The sequence below is a fragment of the Rana temporaria genome, chromosome 2 (genome assembly GCF_905171775.1).
Source record: "Rana temporaria chromosome 2, aRanTem1.1, whole genome shotgun sequence".
In the NCBI taxonomy this organism is placed as follows: Eukaryota; Metazoa; Chordata; class Amphibia; order Anura; family Ranidae; genus Rana; species Rana temporaria.
The window spans coordinates 20461823-20485429 of record NC_053490.1 but is presented as its reverse complement, the minus strand read 5'-3'; the positions used below and the strand labels follow the sequence as shown (position 1 = coordinate 20485429).

General features: G+C 47.8%; 1 protein-coding gene across 1 annotated transcript in view; it reads left to right on the top strand.

Moving 5' to 3' along the window:
* Positions 1-9946: 9946 nt before the first annotated feature.
* The window catches only part of RSF1 (remodeling and spacing factor 1), an 88518-nt gene continuing 74857 nt past the window's right edge, over positions 9947-23607 (top strand). Inside the window, exon 1 of the mRNA XM_040339951.1 lies at positions 9947-10362. Within this exon, the coding sequence (XP_040195885.1) occupies positions 10119-10362 (244 nt within the window). The 5' untranslated portion in view covers positions 9947-10118. The remainder of the gene's footprint in view (positions 10363-23607) is intronic.

Below are 23607 nucleotides of genomic sequence, written 5' to 3'. Positions count from 1 at the left end.
CTCCTGAACCTGACCCCTGGCTTGTCTCCCTGGATCTGCTGCTGTCTCCAACCCCTGACCTCTGGCTTGTACTTCGGACTTGTTACCTTCTCCAGCCCCTTGACCCTGGCTTGCATCCAGGACCTGCTTACAGTCTTAGCCTTGAACTTGCTCTCAGTTGTCTGAAACTTCTCTGGTACCTGACCTACGGCCTGTTCCCGTTACTTCCTACCAACTGAGCTCGCTGACCAGCGCCACCTGATCTACTATCAACTTTCAGCCTTCTGCTGGTAACCGGTGCCTCTTTGCGCCCTCCCCCGCTGTCTCACCTCCAGGGGGCGGAGTGCGCTGAGTCGCAAAGGTGAGCTGCTCTTGGCATCTCGGCCTCGGTGAATACATACCTGACAGATATCCAGTTGCTTATATCTGCAGTGGAAGCTTCATGTAAACAAGAGGTGGAGGAGTTAAGAGAGGATGTAATAGGGCTGGAACGGAGAGTGGAAGAATTGGAGACAGGCCAAGAGGAGATAAGACAGGCAGTGGTGGATACCCAAGAAAGGGCAAAGAAGCAGGAAGAAGCACTGAACTCTCTGCTGGACCACATGAATAACCTGGAAAACAGAGAAAGATAGCAACAAGTATCTACAAAAGGGAGGAGAGAACAAAGGGATTGATGAGAGGACCCTAAAAAGAGAGGAAGACTTCGATATTTTGATAATTAGAAGGAGTGGGGAAGGGAAGAAATTACATTTTTTAATTATTTATTTTTTCCTCATGTCGGGAGCTGAGCGGTAGTGTGCTCTGTCGGCCTTTTTTCTTGCACATCTCTGGCTTTTTTTTTTAGACCTCTAAGGGGACAGGGAATTTTGCCCATTATCCTTTCCTTCGTGAAATTAGCTGACTTAGTCGTTTTTTTTTTTTTTTTTTATATAGTTTTTTTTTTTCTTTTCTCTTCCCTCCCCTTTGGCCTTGCCACCCATAGCTGATTGTCTGCTTCACCACTGGCCTACCGGCCACTTTTACCCCCTTCGTGGCCCAGGCCAATTTTCAGCTTTCAGCGATGTTGCATTTTGAATGACAATTGCGCGGTCATGCAACACTGTACCCAAATTAAATTGTTATCATTTTTTTTCACAAGAATAGAGCTTTCTTTTGGTGGTATCTAATCACTGCTGAGTTGTTTATTTATTTTTCTTAATTCTGGGGCAGATCCTCGTACAGCAGCGCATTTATGCGCCAGGGGTAGTGTATCTAAGATACACTACGCCGCCGTAACGTACTTTTTTTTTTAATCCACAAAGAATCCGAGCCGTAAGTTACGGCGGCGTAGTGTATCTTTGGCGGCGTAATGGCGCGGAATTCAAATGGCTGTGATGGGGGCGTGTTTTATGTAAATACGTTGTGACCCGACGTAAACGACGTTTTTTTTAACTGCGCATGCTCGAAATTAACCCGGAACAAGCCAATGCTTCCGACGGTGACATCATTCTTTTTTTTTTTAACAGAAGGAATATTTATTCAAGAAAATGAAACGGTTACATGCTCATATCATTCAAATAATACAAAGAGGGCCGCAAGGCCCAATCATTGGTTACAGACAGTGCAGGAAAAACCAATTGCATTTAGAGGACATCATGAAAACTTATCCAGACCGGAGAGGAGGGCAGGAAGGGGGAAAGGGGAGAGGTAGGGAGGGGGGGGGGCACATCCCATCCAGCAAGCCATATGGGGTGACCATACCGCAGAACACACCGTGCACCCACTGTGTCTCCCAAGCATAACACCCCTACCAAAGAACCCAATCGTGGGGGCTCCGCTAACCCAAATCACGGACCCAGGAGGGATAAGGGGGAACCCCGGGACCGCCCCGGGGAAGAGGGGGGCAAACAGCTAGACCCAAGCTCATTATACCGTCAGTCTCTTGGCCGCCACCCAAGCCCCCCAGACCTTGTCGAACTTCTTGGGGCAGTTACGCCCCATGTACGTTAGCTTATACATGGGGAGGATGTCATTCACCAGTTTCCGCCAGGCAGGTAGACCAGGCGGGTCAGCCGCCTTCCATTGGAGTAGGATCGCTTTACGAGCGTAGAAAGCTGTATAGAAGATAAAAAGCTTTTTGTGTGTGGAGGTGGGGAGGTTATCAGTAATACCCAGCAGTAGGATTAAGGGGTTCAGCCCAACAGCCACGCCGCCAATCGACTCAATCTCCGCCGCCACCAGACGCCAAAACTCCTGGATCTTCAGGCAGAGCCAGACCATGTGAATGAAATTCCCCACGTCCTGGTTGCATCTGGGACATTTATCCTCAGAGGTGCGGTAAATAACCGCCAGCCTCTGAGGCGTATAGTAGATTAGTAGAATAAATTTCAACTGGATGAAACGCTCCTTTGCCGATATCATGAAGGGAATGTACTGCTGCAATCCCTCCGACCAGTCCTCTGATGTGAGGGCCGGCAAGTCCCGCTGCCAGGCCGAAAATGCCCGTGAGGCCCCGGCCCCCCCAGCACAGGCCAACCGAAGGTAGACAGAAGAGAGCACCCCGTCCACTACACGTGAGGTAAGGAGCCTCTCCACCGAGTGGGGCTCCACCTTGATAGGGTCCGGAAACTGCGCCCGGACCGCATGCCGAAGCTGAAGAAATCTGAAGAACATCCAGGGGGGAAGCCCAAACTTAGTTTTTAACACGCCAAAAGAGAGCAAACGACCCTCCGGCATGACGTCTCTCAGTGTCTTAATGTTATATCGCGCCCACAGCTGCGGATCCGGCACAGTCCCCAGATGGGACAAGGATGGGTTGCCCCACAAAGGGACGTGGGGGGAGAAAGATCCGGGCTCAACCAGTAGCCTCGAGACCTGTCTCCATACCACCACTGTGGCCCTCATTGGTGCAGTAATCTGGGTGTTAACTCTAACACCCTGGTAAACCAAGTTGCTCAGTCCAGCATAGGATCCCATTATTGCTGCTTCAAGGTTAACAGACGGGTTATTGTGATCCTGAGCAAACCACCATCTAACAGATACCAACACTGCCGCCCAATAGTACTTTCTAAAGTTCGGAAGGGCTAAACCGCCCTCCGACAAGGGGAGCTGAAGTATGGGCCTTCCCACCCTCGGGACCGAGGCCTGCCAAACAAACGTACCCACCGCCTGATCCAGTCTATCAAAAAATGACTTAGGGATAGTCACCGGTGTATGTCTAAAGACGTATAGAAACTTAGGGAGGAAGGACATTTTAACCAAGTTAACCCTGCCAACAGGTGTGAGAGGCAGGGTCTTCCAGGCCGCGCATCTATGGAGAAACTTCTGGAGAACAGGGTTCACATTGGCCTCGATGTATTCAGACAGGTTTCTGCGAACCATGATGCCCAGATACTTAAAACTGTCGACCCACTGAAGCGGAGCCGGCAGATCATCGGGAGGGGGCGATCGCGTCAGAGGAAAAAGGACCGACTTGTCCCAATTGATCCGAATACCGGAAAACCTGCCAAACGTGTTAATAACTGAAAGCGCAGTGGATAGGGAGCTGTCTGAGTCATTAAGGTAGAGGAGAGTGTCGTCCGCATACATAGACACCCTTTCGACAACAGAGCAGACCGTAATACCGGTAACCTCAGGGGTGGAGCGAAGCATAATAGCCAGTGGCTCGATGGCAAGGGCGAACAGGACCGGGGAGAGAGGGCACCCCTGTCTTGTACCTCGATGGAGTGGGAAGGATGCAGAGAGGGAGCCATTTATCCGAACCCTCGCCGTCGGATTGGCGTACAACATCCTGAGCCAAGAGATGAACTGTGGACCTAGGCCGAATCTCTGTAAGACCTCCCACAAGTATTCCCACTCCACCGAGTCAAAGGCCTTCTCGGCGTCGAGGGAGGCAATAACCTCCTCTCCCCCCCTCCCGGCCACACGATCAATAACCGTGAACAGCCTTCGTAAATTTATGTCCGTCCCTTTGCCCGGCATAAATCCGGTCTGGTCCCCATTAATCAAAGAAAGTATCACTGTACCGAGCCGATTCGCCAATACCTTAGTAAATATCTTTGCGTCAACGTTCAATAACGAAATCGGTCTGTACGACGAGCAGAGTGCAGGGTCCTTCCCCGGTTTGGGAATCACCACGACAACTGCCCGCTGCATGGAGGGGGGCAATGAGTGTCTCCGGAGGGAGGTCAGTAGGGCCCCCCGGTATCGCGCTCCCAGGGCGGCCCCGCGGTGACATCATTCTACTCAAATCCCTATTTGCGAACGACTTACGCAAACGACATAAAAATTTCAAATTTCTACGCGGGAAGGACGGCCATACTTAACATTGAGTACGCCTCATAATAGTAGCTTTAACTATACGCCAGAAAAAGCTGAACGCAAACGACGTAAAAAAATGCGCCGGCCAGACGTAGGTTCGTGGATCGCCGTAACTAGCTAATTTGCATACTCGACTCGGAATTCGACAGAAAAACACCACCTAGCGGCCGCCGAAAAATTGCAGCTTAGATCCGACGGCGTACTAAGATGTACGCCTGTCGGATCGACCCGAGATGCCGTTGTATCTTGTTTTGTGGATACAAAACAAAGATACGACGCGGGAAATTTTAAATTACACCGGCGTATCAATAGATACGCCAGCATAATTCTTTTGTGGATCTGCCCCTCTGTCAGTAAATTTTGTAAATAAGAAATTTTTCTCCTTCACTAATAGGCTGAACTGGTGGGCATTGATAAGGTGCCCGGTAGGCAAGTGGTTAACTAATTCAGCCCTGGAAGCATTTACCCCCTTCCTGACCAGAGCACTTTTTGCGATTCAGCACTGTGTAGATTTAACTGACAATTGCGCGGTCGTGCGATCCTGTACCCAAACAAAATTGACTTGCCTTTTTTCCCACAAATAGGGATTTCTTTTGGTGGTATTTGATCACCTCTGCGGTTTTTATTTTTTGCCCTATAAACAAAAAAAGAGCGACAATTTTGAAAAAAAAGCAATATTATTTACTTTTTGCTATAATAAATATCCCTAAATAATCTATAAAAAAAAAAAAATTCTTTCTCAGTTTAGGCCGATACGTATTCTTCTACATATTTTTGGTGAAGAAAAAAAACGCAATAAGCGTTTATTAATTACTTTGAGCAAAAGTAATGCGTCTACAAAATAGGGGATAGATTTATGGCATTTTTATTATTATTATTTTTTATTAGCGGCGAGCTGCGATTTTTATCGTGCGAGAAAGGGGTTAAAGGGTCACTAAAGGAATTTATTTTTTTCTTTAAAATAACAAACATATCATACTTACAAAGTGTAATGGGGTGATACTGCGCTGGTCTATAAAGGTGTGGAATTGATATTGATGTAGATGTTAAAACAATGCCGCAAGGTATTGAAATCAGAATATATGGTATTGAGCATTCACAGGCAAGCAAGCCAGCAGTACCCCATGAGAAGGTGATTGTTTATTGAAGTTTTCTAAAGTTTAAAGTTTTGGCAAGCGGAGCAAGAGTTACACTGGGGTAGATTCAGGTAGCTTTGCGCTTTTCTTACAGAGGCGCAGCGTACCGTTTTGCCGCTGCGCCTCCGTAAATTACCTGCGCTACGCTTGATTCATGGAGCAGTAGCTCCGTAATTTGCGTGAGCGCTCCGGAAAACTGCCCGGCGTAAGCGCGCGTAATTTAAATGATCCCATAGGGGGCGTGGAGCATTTAAATTAGGCACGTTCCCGCGCCGAGCGTAGTGCGCATGCTCCGTCGGGAAACTTTCCCGATGTGCATTGCGGTAAATGACGTCGCAAGGACGTCATTTGCTTCTAAGTGAACGTGAATGGCATCCAGCGTCATTCACGATTCACTTACGCAAACGACGTAATTTTCAAATTTCGCGACGCGGGAACGACGGCTCCTGCTAATAGCAGGAGCAGCCTTACGCGGAACCCGACGAACGCAAACGACGTAAACTGCGTATGCAGGGCGCGCGTACGGTTGTGAATCGGCGTTAGTATGCAATTTGCATACTCTACGCTGACCACTACGGGAACGCCACCTAGCGGCCTGCGTAAGAATGCAGCCTACGATACGACGGCATAAGGAGCCTTATGTCAGTCATATCTTAGGCTGCAGTCGGCGTATCGAGGTTCCTGAATCAGGAGCATTCGAAACGCCGGCGCAAGTAAGCAATTGCGCTGCGTAACTATGGTTACGCAGACGCAATTGCTTTCTGAATCTACCCCATTGTGAATACTGAGGTGGAGATCTTTTTGCTGGATTGACTGAGAATCAACAGGGCTGATGAGCCAAATGTGCACATGATCTCTTTCATTAGGGATCCACTCAATTCGGTAAGCAGATTAGAGGTGGAGGCTTTCATCTATTCTGCTATACAGACACGGTTTCCTGGGATATTTTCAGCACTTTCCTGCGACTTGCATTTGAATTTGCACGGAGATTGAACATTTTATGAACTTTTATTTGGGATTTATTACATGTGTTTTGCACTGAGGTTCATGCATGCACATGTCACTTTACTCAAGTTTTCTTTCATATGAACTTTTGATCATCACTATTTGCATGGTTGTCACGTACTTACCAGCATTATATGTAATATAATCTATGTTGGCATACTGATCACCTTATTTGATCCACTGTTCGCGCAGCGCAGCTTAATTTTTATTTATATCATACTTACCTCCACTGTGCAGTTCGTTTTGCACAGAGTGGCCCCGATCCTCATCTTCTAGGGTCCTTCGGCAGCTGTCTCTGGTCCTCCCCGCAAGAACTCATCACATTCATGCGAAAGAGCTCGCATGGTGATGAGTCCTTGCGGGCGCGCTCCCGTGATACAGCGAGCGGCCACAGCCGCTCGCTGTATCACTTGGCCCCGCCGCGTCACTGGATGTGATTGACAGCAGCGCCAGCCAATGGCTGCGCTGCTCTCAATCCATCCGCTCTTGTCAGTCAGTGGCCAGGCTGAGCGGCGAACAGGATCTCGGGAACGAGCGCAGGATTTTCGAGGGGTCAGGTAAGTAAAACGGGGGCTCGGGCGGCATCATCATCAGATGTTTTTTCACCTTAATGCATTAAGGTGAATTTTTTTTTCCTTTACAACTCTTTTAAGTGTGTCCTAGGGAGTGATTCTAACTGTGGGGGGGGGGGGGGCTACCAGTGTCATGACATTGATCACTGCTCCCAATCACAGGGAGCAGTAGATCAGTGTCCTGTTACAAGGCAGAACAGGGCAATGCCTTGTTTACATAGGCATCTCCCTGTTCTGCTGCTCTGTTTCACTATCGCGGGACACCGGTGGACATCAAGTCTGCGGGTCCCGCGGGCACTGTTCACGGACTCTGCGGCGGGTGCGCACGCACCGCCAGTCCGGCAGGATTTTCTAATTTAGACAAATTTGTTAATTTGGCAAATTCGAAATTTCAGAAATAAGAATGAAAATCCGAAAAATAAGAACGAAAATCTGAAATAATAACTAACTAAGGGCCCTTTCACACTGGTGCGTTTTTGCCGCGTTTTTGCGGTAAAAATAGCGCTATTAAAACGTCCCCCATGCCCCTCTCCATTGAAATGAATTAAAATAGCGATTTTAACGCTCCGTTTTTGCCGCATTTTTACCGCGTTTGTACAGCGGTTTTTAATTAATTTCAATGGAGGGGGCATGGGGAGAGTTTTATGGGCGTTTTAATAGCACTATTTTTACCGCAAAAACGCGGCAAAAACGCACCAGTGTGAAAGGGCCCTAATAATAATAACTATTACTACCTATTAACCACTTAAGGACCGCCTCCTGCACATTTACGTCGGCAGAATGGCACGGCTGGGCACATATACGTACAGGTACGTCCTGTGCTAGTGCCCAGCCGTGGGTCGCGGGAAGCTACGGGACCGCGGGACCCGCGGACCCGATCGCCGCTGGAGTCCCACGATCGGTCCCCGGAGCTGAAGAACGGGGAGAGCCGTGTGTAAACGCAGCTTCCCCGTTCTTCACTGTAGCGGCGTCATCGATCGTGTGATCCCTTTTATAGGGATACACAATCGATGACGTCAAACCTACAGCCGCACCCCCTACAGTTAGAAACACAGATGAGGTCACTCTTAACCCCTTCATCGCCACCTTGTGGTTAACTCCCAAACTGCAATTGTCATTTTCACAGTAAACAATGCATTTTTAATGCATTTTTTGCTGTGAAAATGACAATGGTCCCAAAAATGTGTCGAAATTCTCCGAAGCGTCCGCCATAATGTCGCAGTCACGAAAAAAATCTCTGATCGCCGCCATTAGTAGTAAAAAAAATAAATAATAAAAATGCAATAAAACTATCCCCTATTTTGTAGACGCTATAAATTTTTCGCAAACCAACCGATAAACGCTTATTGCGATTTTTTTTACCAAAAATAGGTAGAAGAATAAGTATCGGCCTAAACTGAGGAAAAACATTTTTTTTTATATATTTTTGGGGGATATTTATTATAGCAAAAAGTAAAAAATATTGAATTCTTTTCAAAATTGTCGCTCTATTTTTGTTTATAGCGCAAAAAAATAAAAACCGCAGAGGTGATCAAATACCACCAAAAGAAAGCTCTATTTGTGGGAAAAAAAGGACGCCAATTTTGTTTGGGAGCCACTTTGCACGACCGCGCAATTGTCTGTTAAAGCGACGCAGTGCCGAATCGCAAAACCTGGCCGGGTCCTTTAGCTGCCTAAAGGTCCGGGTCTTAAGTGGTTAAATTGTAGGTATGGGGATTTCCTTTCAAATTTGGCTCTTAGGCTCCATTCACACCTATGCGTTTTTACGCCTGAAGCCCGACGCTACAATATACGCCGGAGGGTCGAAATTGCTTTGTTCTCTATGGAGACTGTTCACATCTCCTAACGCAGAACGCCGTACGTCGATAGAACGCCGAACGACGACTTTCAAACAAGTCCAGGACCCTTTTTCGACGCGCGTATCGGGCGGCTTCGGCGTTCGGCGTAGCCGACAATGAATGTGAAAAAAAAAAGCGCGGTTAAATACGACGCGTTTTGTCGCCGCAAATCGCGGGACAAAACGCCTATTTTTTGTCGCCGCAAATACGTCGAAAAACGCCTACGCAAAGGTGTGAATGCAGCCTGAGTGAACGTAACCAATACGCATTTATCGGAAGTTACAAATTATTCGGAAATAACGAATGCCGCATCTAAACGAATGGAATGTAACGAATTAATAATAATAACAATAATAATAAAAAAAAAAAACGTTTATTATTATTAATTTTTATTAACTAGTTCCATTTCGTTTAGATGCGGCATTCGTTATTTTGGAATAATTCGTAACTTCAGATAAATTCGAAAAGGAATTTCCAATACCTACAATTTAATAGTTATTATTTCAAATTTACATTATTATCGAAAAAAAAAAGAACGAAAAAAAAAAACGAAAACGAATGAATTTTTCGTACATGACATGTTGGGTATCAATGTATTCGGTGTAACATCATCATCCTGGTATTGAGGTGATTGCTATCTAGCCGTGTGGGAGGAGCTTAGATAATATGGAGAAACCAATCAGAGGAGTGATCCGCACTGACAATCCCCCTCCCCTCTACTACTTCTAGGTCTTGCTGTAGACTTGATCTGCAGCGACCGTTACGCTTTGGTACGTCGCCCCCCTGCTGCTTTCCTATTGGCTGACGTCAGTTGTGCCACACCCCCTCAGCAAGCTCGTGCGGGAGACGCGCGCTTTAAACATAATTAGGAGGCGCTGGTGTCCGCGATCCTCCGCCGCCCGTCACCTAGATGAACGGAGAGGGAGGGGAGCTCCGTGACAGCCCCGCACCGGGACTCCCCTCACCATCGTAACCCGTACCGGAATGACCAATAAAGTTAACTGAGGAGTAAAAATAAAATAATAAAAAAAAACGTGTCTCTCTTTGTTGTGTTGAGTACAATGATGAGGAGGAGGGGGGAGTGGCCATGTAGAGGAAGGGGCGGGGACGCACGGTCCGTGCCCGGTGCATTGTGGGACATGGTGGGCTCCAGTCAGGAGGCGGTGTAGATCGCCACCGGAGAAATTTCGGCCTTTTCTTATTCCTCACACCGAACCGCGGTCCTCCTTCCACCCCCGTGCCCGACTACCCCTTCCTGCGCGCCCCCGGACACCGAGCCTGTGTCTGCTATGGAGGGGGAGCGCGCACCCTCCTCCCCGCGGGACCGCGCTCCGCCTCCAAACTCCAAGATGGCGGAGGCTGGAGAGGAGGCTCCGGCTTCCCCGGTGCTCGGTCCTGCGGGGCCCGGGAAAGCGGGATCGTTTCCGGACTACGCCGTCCTCTGCTCCTTCATGGAGAGGTACGGAGCCGCCCTGGACCTGCCCGAGATCACCTTCCCCGAGCTGGAGGAGGCCCTGGAGGAGACCAAAGCAGGTGAGGCACACACACCGGGGGAGAGAGAGAGGGAACCGGACACCGGGGAGAGAGAGGGGACCGGACACCGGGGAGAGATACCTAAATCCGGGACATATCACCCCACCCCCCTTATCCATATTATTATTATTGATATCCATATCCTCTCCATCACTACTCTCATCATCATCCCCATCCTCTCCATCACTACTCTGATCATCATCCCCATCCTCTCCATCACTACTCTCATCATCATCCCCATCCTCTCCATCACTACTCTGATCATCATCCCCATCCTCTCCATCACTACTCTCATCATCATCCCCATCCTCTCCATAACTACTCTTATCATCATCATCCCCATCCTCTCCATCACTACTCTTATCATCATCCCCTCCATCACTACTCTTATCATCATCATCATCCCCTCCATCACTACTCTTATCATCATCATCATCCCCTCCATCACTACTCTTATCATCCCCATCCTCTCCATCACTACTCTTATCATCATCCCCATCCCCTCCATCACTACTCTTATCATCATCCCCATCCTCTCCATCACTACTCTTATCATCATCCCCATCCTCTCCATCACTACTCTTATCATCCCCATCCTCTCCATCACTACTCTTATCATCATCATCCTCTCCATCACTACTCTTATCATCATCATCCTCTCCATCACTACTCTTATCATCCTCTCCATCACTACTCTTATCATCCTCTCCATCACTACTCTTATCATCCTCTCCATCACTACTCTTATCATCCTCTCCATCACTACTCTTATCATCCTCTCCATCACTACTCTTATCATCCTCTCCATCACTACTCTTATCATCCTCTCCATCACTACTCTTATCATCCTCTCCATCACTACTCTTATCATCCTCTCCATCACTACTCTTATCATCCTCTCCATCACTACTCTTATCATCCTCTCCATCACTACTCTTATCATCCTCTCCATCACTACTCTTATCATCCTCTCCATCACTACTCTTATCATCCTCTCCATCACTACTCTTATCATCATCATCCTCTCCATCACTACTCTTATCATCATCATCCTCTCCATCACTACTCTTATTATTATTATTATTATCATCCTCTCCATCACTACTCTTATCATCATCCCCTCCATCACTACTCTTATCATCATCCCCATCCCCTCCATCACTACTCTTATCATCATCCCCATCCTCTCCATCACTACTTTTATCATGATCCCCATCCTCTTCATCACTCCTCTCATCATCCTCTCCATCACTACTCTTATTATCATCATCATCATCATCATCATCATCATCATCACTACTTTTATCATCATCATCGCCCCCATCCTCTCCATCACTACTCTTATCATCATCCCCATCCCCTCCATCACTACTCTTATCATCATCCCCATCCTCTCCATCACTACTCTTATCATCATCCCCATCCCCTCCATCACTACTCTTATCATCATCCCCATCCTCTCCATCACTACTCTTATCATCATCCCCATCCTCTCCATCACTACTCTTATCATCATCCCCATCCCCTCCATCACTACTCTTATCATCATCCCCATCCTCTCCATCACTACTCTTATCATCATCCCCATCCTCTCCATCACTACTCTTATCATCATCCCCATCCCCTCCATCACTACTCTTATCATCATCCCCATCCTCTCCATCACTACTCTTATCATCATCCCCATCCTCTCCATCACTACTCTTATCATCATCCCCATCCCCTCCATCACTACTCTTATCATCATCCCCATCCTCTCCATCACTACTCTTATCATCATCCCCATCCTCTCCATCACTACTCTTATCATCATCCCCATCCTCTCCATCACTACTCTTATCATCATCCCCATCCCCCTCCACCCGTACCTTCTCCATCTCGACCAGCACCATCAGTAATAGGAATGCACCGATACCCTTTTTTTTTTAGTACTCGCCGTGACAAATTACCGATAACTTTGTTTTCACTTCTCCTGTCAGCAATGTTACAAAGCATTGAAAAGTTATTTACAAAATAAATAAATTGATTTATTTTTTAATTTTGCGCTTTTTCAATGTGAAGTGTAAATATTTGTTGATATGTATTGTGTGTACAAATATTCACTAACAAAGCAAACAAAAAAGGTTTTCATTTGATTATAAAATAAAAGTGAACAAAAAAAGCGGGAAAATAATAATTACCTGGAGGAGAATAGGGAGTTAATTAAGGCTGATTAGAGTGCATTAAGGGTTAATAAGGGGTTACACGGAGGAACCTGTGTTCATCCCTTTGATCTGCAGATGAAGAAACAAAGTTACAAAAACAATGTTTCTTTTTATTTTAGTGTTTCGGGGCTGAGCAATGTTGTTGTTAAACATTGGCAGCTGCTTTGTTTGTTTTGTTTTTTATTTGAGGCTCCAATTACCAGACTTTTTTTAACATTTCAGCTGTCAAAAGGGGAGACCCACTGACAGCTCAAAGAACCGAGCCTGAAAGTATCGGTGCCTTTGCACGCATACCGATACTTGTGCAAATACTCGGTATCGGCACCGATTACTAGTATTGGTGCAACCCTAATCAGTACCTTCCCCATTCACCATCAGTACCTTCTCCACCCCTCATCCCGACTATCACCATCAGTACCTTCTACTTCTCCATCCCAACCATCACTACCTTCTCCATTCCCCATCCCGACTATCACCATCAGTACCTTCTCCATCCCGACCAGCACCATCAGTACCTTCTCCATTCCCAGCACCATCAGTACCTTCTCCATCCCAACCAGCACCATCAGTACCTTCTCCATTCCCAGCACCATCAGTACCTTCCCCATCCCCATCCCGACCAGCACCATCAGTACCTTCCCCATCCCGACCAGCACCATCAGTACCTTCCCCATCCCGACCAGCACCATCAGTACCTTCCCCATCCCGACCAGCACCATCAGTACCTTCCCCATCCCGACCAGCACCATCAGTACCTTCTCCATCCCGACCAGCACCATCAGTACCTTCTCCATCCCCATCCCGACCAGCACCATCAGTACCTTCTCCATCCCCATCCCGACCAGCACCATCAGTACCTTCTCCATCCCCATCCCGACCAGCACCATCAGTACCTTCTCCATTCCGACCAGCACCTTCTCCATTCCCCATCCCAACCAGCACCATCAGTACCTTCACAATTCCTCATCCCAACCAGCATCATCAGTACCTTCTCCATTCCCATCCTGACCAGTAAGTAACTTCTCCATTTCCCATCACCACCTTCTCCATTCCCCATCCTAACCATCACTACCTTCTCCATCCTGACCATCAGTACCTTCTACTTCTCCATCCCGACCAGCACCATCAGTACCTTCTCCATTCCCAGCACCATCAGTACCTTCTCCATCCCAACCAGCACCATCAGTACCTTCTCCATTCCCAGCACCATCAGTACCTTCTCCATCCCCATCCCGACCAGCACCATCAATACCTTCTCCATCCTGACCATTACCATCAGTACATTCTCCATTCCTCATCAGCACCTTCTCCATTCCCCATCCCAACCAGCACCATCAGTACCTTCTCCATTCCCCATCAGTACCTTCTCCATTCCCCATTCCGACCAGTACCATCTCCATCCTGACCATCACTTCCCACACCTCCTCCATCCCTGTCCTGACCATCACAGCCAGCCGTACCCTCTCCATTCCCTATCACTATCCATACATCCCCGACCACCACAGATGTTAATTCCTCTATCCTCAAACTATTACTGCCCTTCTCTCTTCCATTCTTCACCACCATCCTTTTCTTGGCCCTGTCAGCCCATTCCTCCTCCGTCCCCCAACCAATATTATCATGGTCACTGCTGTTCTCACCACCATCTCTATCCTGACCCTTCACAGCATCATCCTCCTGCAGCATACATTACTTTGACTGCCGTCACCCATACATCCTTTCTCCTATCACCCTAGTACTGCCCGTACCCCTGACCTCTGCTTGGTGGCAGGGTGAAGCACTTGTTGCATTTCTTGTGACAATCCAGCACCTTCCAACTACGTCACCCATTCGAAAAAAAAGACAAATTATCATCTTATACTTTTCTGTATGTTGTAGCAGAGAGGGAGTGATGTCGTTGCTTAATCGGCCAATCGGAAGTCTCTCTCTTTATTTTTTCTATAAGTAATGATAGAATTAGGAATGTGGTTGTTGTGAGATTTTGTTTCAAAAGTACATTTTTCCGCTAGTTCTCACCCTGGTGTACACTTTGTCCAAAACGGTAATGGTTGTAATAATACTTACTGTGACTTCAGTCTCAGCCAGTTTAAAAACTGGGGGTCATGGGGGGGGGGGGGGGTTCAAGTGGTATTAAGATCCGAATTATTCCCAGAAGTCACAGCTGCTGACCTGAGTGCTCACTTTGTCTGCTTCTTCTTTACTTTTCAGACTTTATTTACGTCGTTCTTTGATTAGGAGAAAAAGATACAATATACGGGTGCATCTCATGAAATTTAAATTGCTTCAAAAACAAATTTTATTTCAGTAATTAAATTCAAAAAGTGAAACTCGCATATTTTGTATAGATGAGTAACACACAGAGTGATATAGTTCAAGCATTTTTCTTTTAGTTTTGATGATTATGGCTTATAGATGGTGAAAACACAAAATTCAGTAACTTAGAAAATAAGAATATTACATAAGACCAATAAATAAACATAGATTTTTTTTTTTAATACAGAAATGTTGGCACAGGGTTTCACTAATTTGCTTGCAATCTTGAAGCCAGCTAAAAAAAAGTTAGGAGCCAAAAAACGCGCCCCGTCCCGCCAAGCGAATGCATACGTGAGTAGCGGCCGCATATGTAAATGGTATTCAAACCGCACATGAGAGGTATCGCCGCGATTGGTAGAGAGAGAGCAATAATTCTAGCCCTAGACCTCCTCTAACTCAAAACATGCAACCTGTAGATTTTTTTAAACGTCGCCTATTATTTTTTAAAGGGTAAAAGTTTGTCGCCATTCCACGAGCGGACGCAATTTTGAAGCGTGACATGTTGGGTATCAATTTACTCGGCGTAGCGTTATCTTTCATAATATAAAAAAAAATTGGGCTAACTTTACTGTTGTCTTATTTTTTTAATTTAAAAAAGTGTATTTTTTTCCTCAAAAAAGTGCGCTTGTAAAACCGCTGCGCAAATACGGTGTGACATAAAGTATTGCAACAACCGCCGTTTTATTCTCTAGGGTGTTAGAATAAAAAAATATATATATAATGTTTGGGGGCTCTAATTAGATGGAAGGAGATGGCAGTGAAAAACACATTAGAACTGCTGTTTTGCCACTTGTAATGTAACTACTTGTAATTTAGGGTTGTCCCGATACCACTTTTTTAGGACCGAGTACAAGTACCGATACTTTTTTTCATGTACTCGCCGATACCGATTACCGATACTTTTTTTTTTAAATGCAGCCCTGTATCCCCAAATGCAGCCATGTCCTCAAATGCAGCCATGTCCCCAAATGCAGCCTAAATGCAGCCTAGTGGGGGCTCAGTGTGGATGGAATGGACTACACTAGTGGGGGCTCAGTGTGGATGGAATGGACTACACTAGTGGGGGCTCAGTGTGATCAGCCATAGAAGTACACATTGCTTTCTCTCTCTCTCTCTCTTTCTATGTGTCTGAGAAGAGGACCTGTTGATTTCTGAGTGTTGATCCTCTCCTCTGGGTAATGACTTCCCCCTGCCATCTCTACACCACACACACCTCCCCTCCTCCTTATATTATACATGGGGGCCGGGGGGGGGGGGGGTCTGTAGTGATAACACATTTCCTGCTCCTCTATATAGATGGTGAGTGTTGTCATCCTATCAGAGGACGAGCTCTGACTGGGAACAGCGCCCCCCATCCAGGGACCGATGCTGTGCAGTGGACTTTTGGGGGATTACACACACTGTAACTTTCTGTCTGGACCCAGTGGGGGAGGGGAGATCCCCGTACTACAAGTCCCGGAGCCATCCGTGAGAAGAGAAGTGATGATCGGGGCCGGGAGGTGAGGGGTTAAGCCGTGGGACGGCGCGGTGTGTACGGGGATGGGGGGGAGGGAGCTAACCCCGGTGACATCACTCCTCTGGCTGTCAGTGTCCCTCTGTATATCGCGGGGTTAAATGTGCAAAGTCAAACTAAAGTGAAAGCCAAGCCCCCCCCCCCGCCGCTGCCGACATCTAGTTGATCAGCGCGGGGAACATAACGGCTTTCATTTGAATAGCTGTGTGTTCCCCGCGCGCCTCGTTGTGTATAGCCCCTCCCTCTTGCTCGGGCACATTGATAGACATATCACCCGTCCAATCCTGGGACGGGTGATATGTCTATCAACGTGCCCGGACAAGGGGGAGGGGCTATACACGACGAGGCGCGCGGGGAACACACAGCTATTCAAATTAAAGCTGTTATGTTCCCCGCGCTAGCTATTCAAATGAAAGCTGTTATGTTCCCCGCGCTGATCAACTAGATGTCGGCAGCGGCGGGGGGGGCTTGGCTTTCACTTCGGGGACTAGGCGGCAGCGGGTCTCCTCTCCTCCATACCCGAGGACTGCTCTGCTCCGCCCCCTCTCGGCGGGGGGGGGGGGAGGAAGTATCGGGGGAAGCATCGGGAGCATTTGCGCGAGTACAAGTACTCGCACAAATGCTCAGTATCGATACCGATACTAGTATCGGTATCGGGACAACCCTACTTGTAATGCCAACGGCCACCACAAGATGGCGTCCGATCTCGCCGGCAGGTAGTTGAGGCCACGGCTTTGCCGCCTTCTGCAGGCCTAAGCTTCCTTCTGTGATGGCCGCAAAGCCACTGCCTCAATTAACGGCGGGCGCGGGCCCGCTGCGAACGTGCCGGCAGGTAATTGAGGCCGCAGCTTTGCGACCTTCTGCAGGCCTAAGCTTCCTTGGGTGCCAGGTCGCAATTGCGACCAGGCGCCCGGATTTTGTCGAGCCCTGTGTTGGCATACTAAAAAGTATGTCCATGTACAGTATAGTATGCACTCAATACTTGGTCGGGGCTCCTTTTGTATGAATTATTGCATCAATGCGGCGTGGCATGAAAGGCGATCATCCTGTGGCACTGCTGAGGTGTTATGCGCCTTCATGCCACTCCGCATTGATGCCGTAATTCATGCAAAAGGAGCCTCGACCACAGTAAGTTGCTTTGATGGCGGCCTTCATCTCTTCTGCATTGTTGGGTCTGGTGTGTCTCATCTTTCTCTTGACACTACACCACAGATTCTCTATGGGGTTTAGGTCAGGCGAGTTTGCTGGTCAATCGAGCACAGTGATACAATGATCATTAAACTAGGTATTGGTACTTTTGGCATTGTGGGCCGGTGCCAAGTCCTGCTGGAGAATGAAATCACATCTCCATAAAGCTGGTCAGCAGAGGTTGGCATGAAATGCTTTAGAATCTCCTGGTAGACGGCTGCGCTGACTTTGGACTTGATAAAACACAGAGGACCAACACCAGGAGATGACACGTCTCCTCAAATCATCACTGACTGTGGAAACTTCACCCTGGACTTCATGCAACTTGGATTCTGTGCCTCTCCACTCCTCCTCCACACTCTGGGACCTTGATTTCCAAATGAAATGCAACATTTTCCACAGTCAGTCTGTCGTGATGACTATACACTAGATTACCAAAAGTATTGGGACGCCGGTCTTTACACACACATGAATTTAATGTTATCCCAGTCTTAGTCTGTAGGGTTCAATATTGAGTTGGCCCCACCCTTTGCAGCTATAACAGCTTCAACTCTTCTGGGAAGGCTGTCCACAAGGTTTAGGAGTGTGTCTATGGGAATGTTTGACGCAATTCAATTCCCATACCTGGCAGTCAGCTTTAAAGATGGGACTGCAAGCTATTTGTAAGAATTTCAAAGTACATTTAAAGGGACAAACTTAGAATACAATAAAGTGATTTGTAAAGTATAAATTTAAAATAAATAAAAATAATTTTATATACAAACCTCCTCTTCTTGGGTTCCTCCCATGGTGCTCCGTGTTCCTCTTCTTGTGAGTGTGCCCCCATAGCAAGCCACTTGCTATGGGGTCACACTCGTGGGCTTACTCCTGAGCCTGGCTTCCTGTTTCACCAGACACAGACAACGTGGCTTGGCCTGGCTCCCTTGTCACGGGATTTGACTATGAGAAGTGTGACGTCATCAGTCCTCTTCCCCCTCAGCCATTTAGAGAAACGCAGCTAAACGCGGTACCGGCGTTTTGCCGTGATTTAGTTTATAATCGTTTTTAAAGGAGACCTATTTTTTTACATTAGAAATCTCAAAAATGATGGCAAATGATGAAAAACCATAAAAAAAAACTAATTGCTTGCATTGCATTGTGGACAATCCACAACTTGTGGCATGTGACTTGGCCAGTGGACAATCCACAATTGTGGCAGGTGATGTGTCCAGGTTACGTGGACAGTGAACAATCCACAACTTGTGGCAGGTGACGTGGCCAGTGGACAATCTGCAACTTGTGGCCAGTGGACAATCTGCAACTTGTGGCCAGTGGACAATCCACAACTTGTGGCAGGTGACGTGGCCAGTGGACAATCCACAACTTGTGGCAGGTGATGTGGCCAGGTGACGTGGACAGTGAACAATCCACAACTTGTGGCAGGTGACGTGGCCAGTGGACAATCCGCAACTTGTGGCCAGTGGACAATCCACAACTTGTGGCAGGTGATGTGTCCAGGTTACGTGGCAGGTGACGTGGCCAGTGGACAATCCGCAACTTGTGGCCAGTGGACAATCCGCAACTTGTGGCCAGTGGACAATCCGCAACTTGTGGCCAGTGGACAATCCGCAACTTGTGGCCAGTGGACAATCCGCAACTTGTGGCCAGTGGACAATCCGCAACTTGTGGCCAGTGGACAATCCGCAACTTGTGGCCAGTGGACAATCCGCAACTTGTGGCCAGTGGACAATCCGCAACTTGTGGCCAGTGGACAATCCGCAACTTGTGGCAGGTGACGTGGACAATCCACAACTTGTGGCAGGTGATGTGGCCAGTGAACAATCCACAACTTGTGGCCAGTGGACAATCCGCAACTTGTGGCCAGGTGACGTGGCCAGTGGACAATCCGCAACTTGTGGCCAGTGGACAATTTACAACTTGTGGCAGGTGGACAATCCACAACTTGTGGCGGGTGACGTGGCCAGTGGACAATCCACAACTTGTGGCGGGTGACGTGGCCAGTGGACAATCCACAACTTGTGGCGGGTGACGTGGCCAGGTGACAATCCACAACTTGTGACAAGTGACACGCTAAATACAAGTACACTGCTGCTCTCTCAGCTGCTACTCACTCTGATCTCACAAAATGGCTGAAATAGTTAAATAATACTGTTTTTTGAGCTTAGGGAGGGTCTTATGTTTCTTAACTAAACGTTTATAAACGCAAACCCGGTAAAACGCTGCAAAAATCGCGGCAAAACGGATGTTTATAAACGCAGATTTTTAGCCTTTAACGTGTGTTCAGCGGAGTTTGCACCGGAGTCCCGTGTGCACGGGGCCTTATTTATATGCTTGTTCAGGTAAAGAACGTAAGTATTGGAATAAGAGCCAGGAAACTTACATTTTGTTAAATGCTCCTCCCTGTGGTGCAGCGTGGTGACGTTCAATGTGAATGGGCATCCTGCTGCATTGTGGTAAACTGCAGTCCTAAAAAAAGTCATTTTAGTTTTTTCTTCCATTGTTGTACAGTGTATGGAAAAAGTATTCGTACCCCTAGAAATGTTCCACATTTTGTCATGTTACAACCTTAAATGCTTTTTATGTGATGGACCAACACAAAGTGACACATAATTGTGAAGTGGAAGAAAAATGATAAATGGTTCAATTTTTTTTTTTTTTTTTTTACACACAAATAAATATGTGAAAAGTGTGGGGCGTACATTTGTATGGCGCCCCCCGGAGTCCATACTTTGTAGAACCTCCTTTCTCTGCAATTACAGCTGCAAGTCTTTTTGGGGATGTCTCTACCAGCTTTGCACATCTAGAGTGGGACATTTCTGCCCATTCTTCTTTGTAAAATATCTCAAGCTCTGTCAGATTGGATGGAGAGTGTCTGTGATCAGCAATTTTTTCAAGTCTCTTGCCACAGATTCTCAATGGGATTTAGGTCTTTGTCCTCCTGGAAGGTGAACCTCCGCTCCAGTCTCAAGTAAGGATGAGCTCCGGCGTGTTCGCAAACCCCACGTGCAGAGCCCGCCAGGAAGTCGGCACTGCGCTAATCACAGGCAGTGAGACATTTCCCGTTCTGTGCATTAGGACAGTGACTCCCTGCCTGTGATTAGCGCAGTGCCGACTTCCTGGCGGGCTCTGCACATGGGGTTTGCGAACAAGCTGGAGCTCATCCTTAGGCCCTGTACAGACGAGCGGACAGTCCGATGAAAACGGTCTGCCGGACCGTTTTCATCGGACATGTCCGCTGGGAGATTTCGGTCTGATGGCTGTACACACCATCAAACCGAAATCCGCGCGGACAGAGAACGCGGTGACGTAGACGACACCAACGTTCTCTATCGCACAAGTTCAATGCTTCCACGCATGCGTCAAATCAATTCGATGCATGCGCAGGATTTCTGTCCGCTGGTTAGACGTACTAACCAGCGGACATGTCCGCCGGACAGCTTCCCAGCGGACATGTTTCTTAGCATGCTAAGAAACATTTGTCCGCTGAAAATCTGTCCGCTAGCCTGTACACACGATCGGATCTGTCCGCTGACAATGGTCGTCGGACCAGTTTCAGCAGACATGTCCGGTCGTGTGTACGAGGCCTAAGTCTCAAGTCTTTTGCAGACTCTAACAGGTTTTCTTCTAAGATTGTACTGTATTTGGCTCCATTCATCTTCCTATCAACTCTGACCAGCTTCCCTGTCCCTGCTGAAGAAAATCATCCCCACAACATGATGCTGCCACCACCGTGTTTCACGGTGGGGCTGGTGTGTTCAGGGTGATGGCAGTGTTGGTTTTCCACCACACATAGAATTTTGCTTTTAGGCCAAAAAGTTCAATTTTAGGCCAGTGGTGATCAAAGACCACCAAGAAAAATCTTGTATTTGTGTGAAAAAAAATATATTTAAATTTCATTTGTGTACAGTGTTGCATGACCGCACAATTGTCCGTTAAAGTAGTGCTGAATTAGCAAAAATGGCCTGGTCATGAAGGGAGTAAAATCTTCCGCAGCTGACTAAATATGTCAGCGCTCATATAAGATGGCCGCTAGCAAATGAGGTCAGTATGCAGAAAACCCCCCAGGTAAGTAGATGTAAAATGCGGTGCCTAAACGTTGTGCAAAACCACATCTTCCAAAATGTGTCAAAAGCATGATCCGGTAAATACATGTATTGATGGTTAATAAAAAAAACAAAAAAAAAGTGTATCCAACTAAGGTTAAAGTGTATACAACATAAATTATAAAAAAAAATAATAATCCATAAATGTAAAAATTCCTAAAGCGTGCACAACTCGACACCAACACTCCACACTAGCCAGGAGTGTATCAGCAAATGTCCTTTAATAAATTACCCAGATGGATTCCACTTCTTAAACCAGCTATTTGTCCCTTTAAGACAACGACCACTACATGAGGCGCCACCATCCAAGTCAGAATCTGATCACCGCAGCTGGTCGACGAGGTTAAGTCCCACGGCTTCTCTAAATGTGGAATTAATCGGTGGTCGTCCCTATCCGTTCTCTGCCGGATGAGGTTTCCCCAGGGTTTCACTGCGCCGCACTGAGCTGACTGATGGAAGCCACCTACTGATTTGCTGCTACGCGCCAAGCCGCCATGTATCCTGGTAAATGCAGGGTGTTGGTGTGCCATTTATCCTGGTGAGTGCGGGCTGATGGTGTGCCATGTATCCTGGCGAGTGCGGGCTGATGGTGTGCCATGTATCCTGGCGAGTGCGGGCTGATGGTGTTCCATGTATCCTGGCGAGTGCGGGCTGATGGTGTGCCATGTATCCTGGCGAGTGCAGGGTGTTGGTGTGCCATGTATCCTGGCGAGTGCGGGCTGATGGTGTGCCATGTATCCTGGCGATGGTGGGCCATGTATCCTGGCGAGTGCGGGCCATGTATCCTGGCGAGTGCGGGCCATGTATCCTGGCGAGTGCGGGCCATGTATCCTGGCGAGTGCGGGCTGATGGTGTGCCATGTATCCTGGCGAGTGCGGGCTGATGGTGTGCCATGTATCCTGGCGAGTGCGGGCTGATGGTGTGCCATGTATCCTGGCGATGGTGGGCCATGTATCCTGGCGAGTGCGGGCCATGTATCCTGGCGAGTGCGGGCTGATGGTGTGCCATGTATCCTGGTGAGTGCAGGGTGTTGGTGTGCCATGTATCCTGGCGAGTGCAGGGTGTTGGTGTGCCATGTATCCTGGCGAGTGCAGGGTGATGGTGTGCCATGTATCCTGGCCAGTGCGGGCTGATGGTGTGCCATGTATCCTGGCGAGTGCGGGCCATGTATCCTGGCGAGTGCGGGCTGATGGTGTGCCATGTATCCTGGTGAGTGCAGGGTGTTGGTGTGCCATGTATCCTGGCGAGTGCGGGCTGATGGTGTGCCATGTATCCTGGCGAGTGCGGGCTGATGGTGTGCCATGTATCCTGGCGATGGTGGGCCATGTATCCTGGCGAGTGCGGGCTGATGGTGGGCCATGTATCCTGGCGAGTGCAGGGTGATGGTGGGCCATGTATCCTGGCGAGTGCAGGGTGATGGTGGGCCATGTATCCTGGCGAGTGCAGGGTGATGGTGGGCCATGTATCCTGGCGAGTGCGGGCTGATGGTGTGCCATGTATCCTGGCGAGTGCGGGCTGATGGTGTGCCATGTATCCTGGCGAGTGCGGGCGGATGGTGTGCCATGTATCCTGGCGAGTGCGGGCGGATGGTGTGCCATGTATCCTGGCAAGTGCGGGCGGATGGTGTTTGTGTGCCATATATCCTGGTTGGTGGTGTTCTGCCATATATGCTGGTGAGTGCGGAGTGATGTCGGGTTGCGCACACTGGGTGTCCCTGCACTTTTCTCTACTTAAACAGATAATGGTGAAAGCCTCTTACAAAATGGTGAAACTTTTACATTATTTATGGATCAATTAACTTTCTATAACTGTTGAATATATACTCATACACTTTAACCTTGGTTGGATACACATAGATTATTATTTTTTTTTTTTTTATCTGATTGCTGTTCATATACTATATATACAGTATCTCACAAAAGTG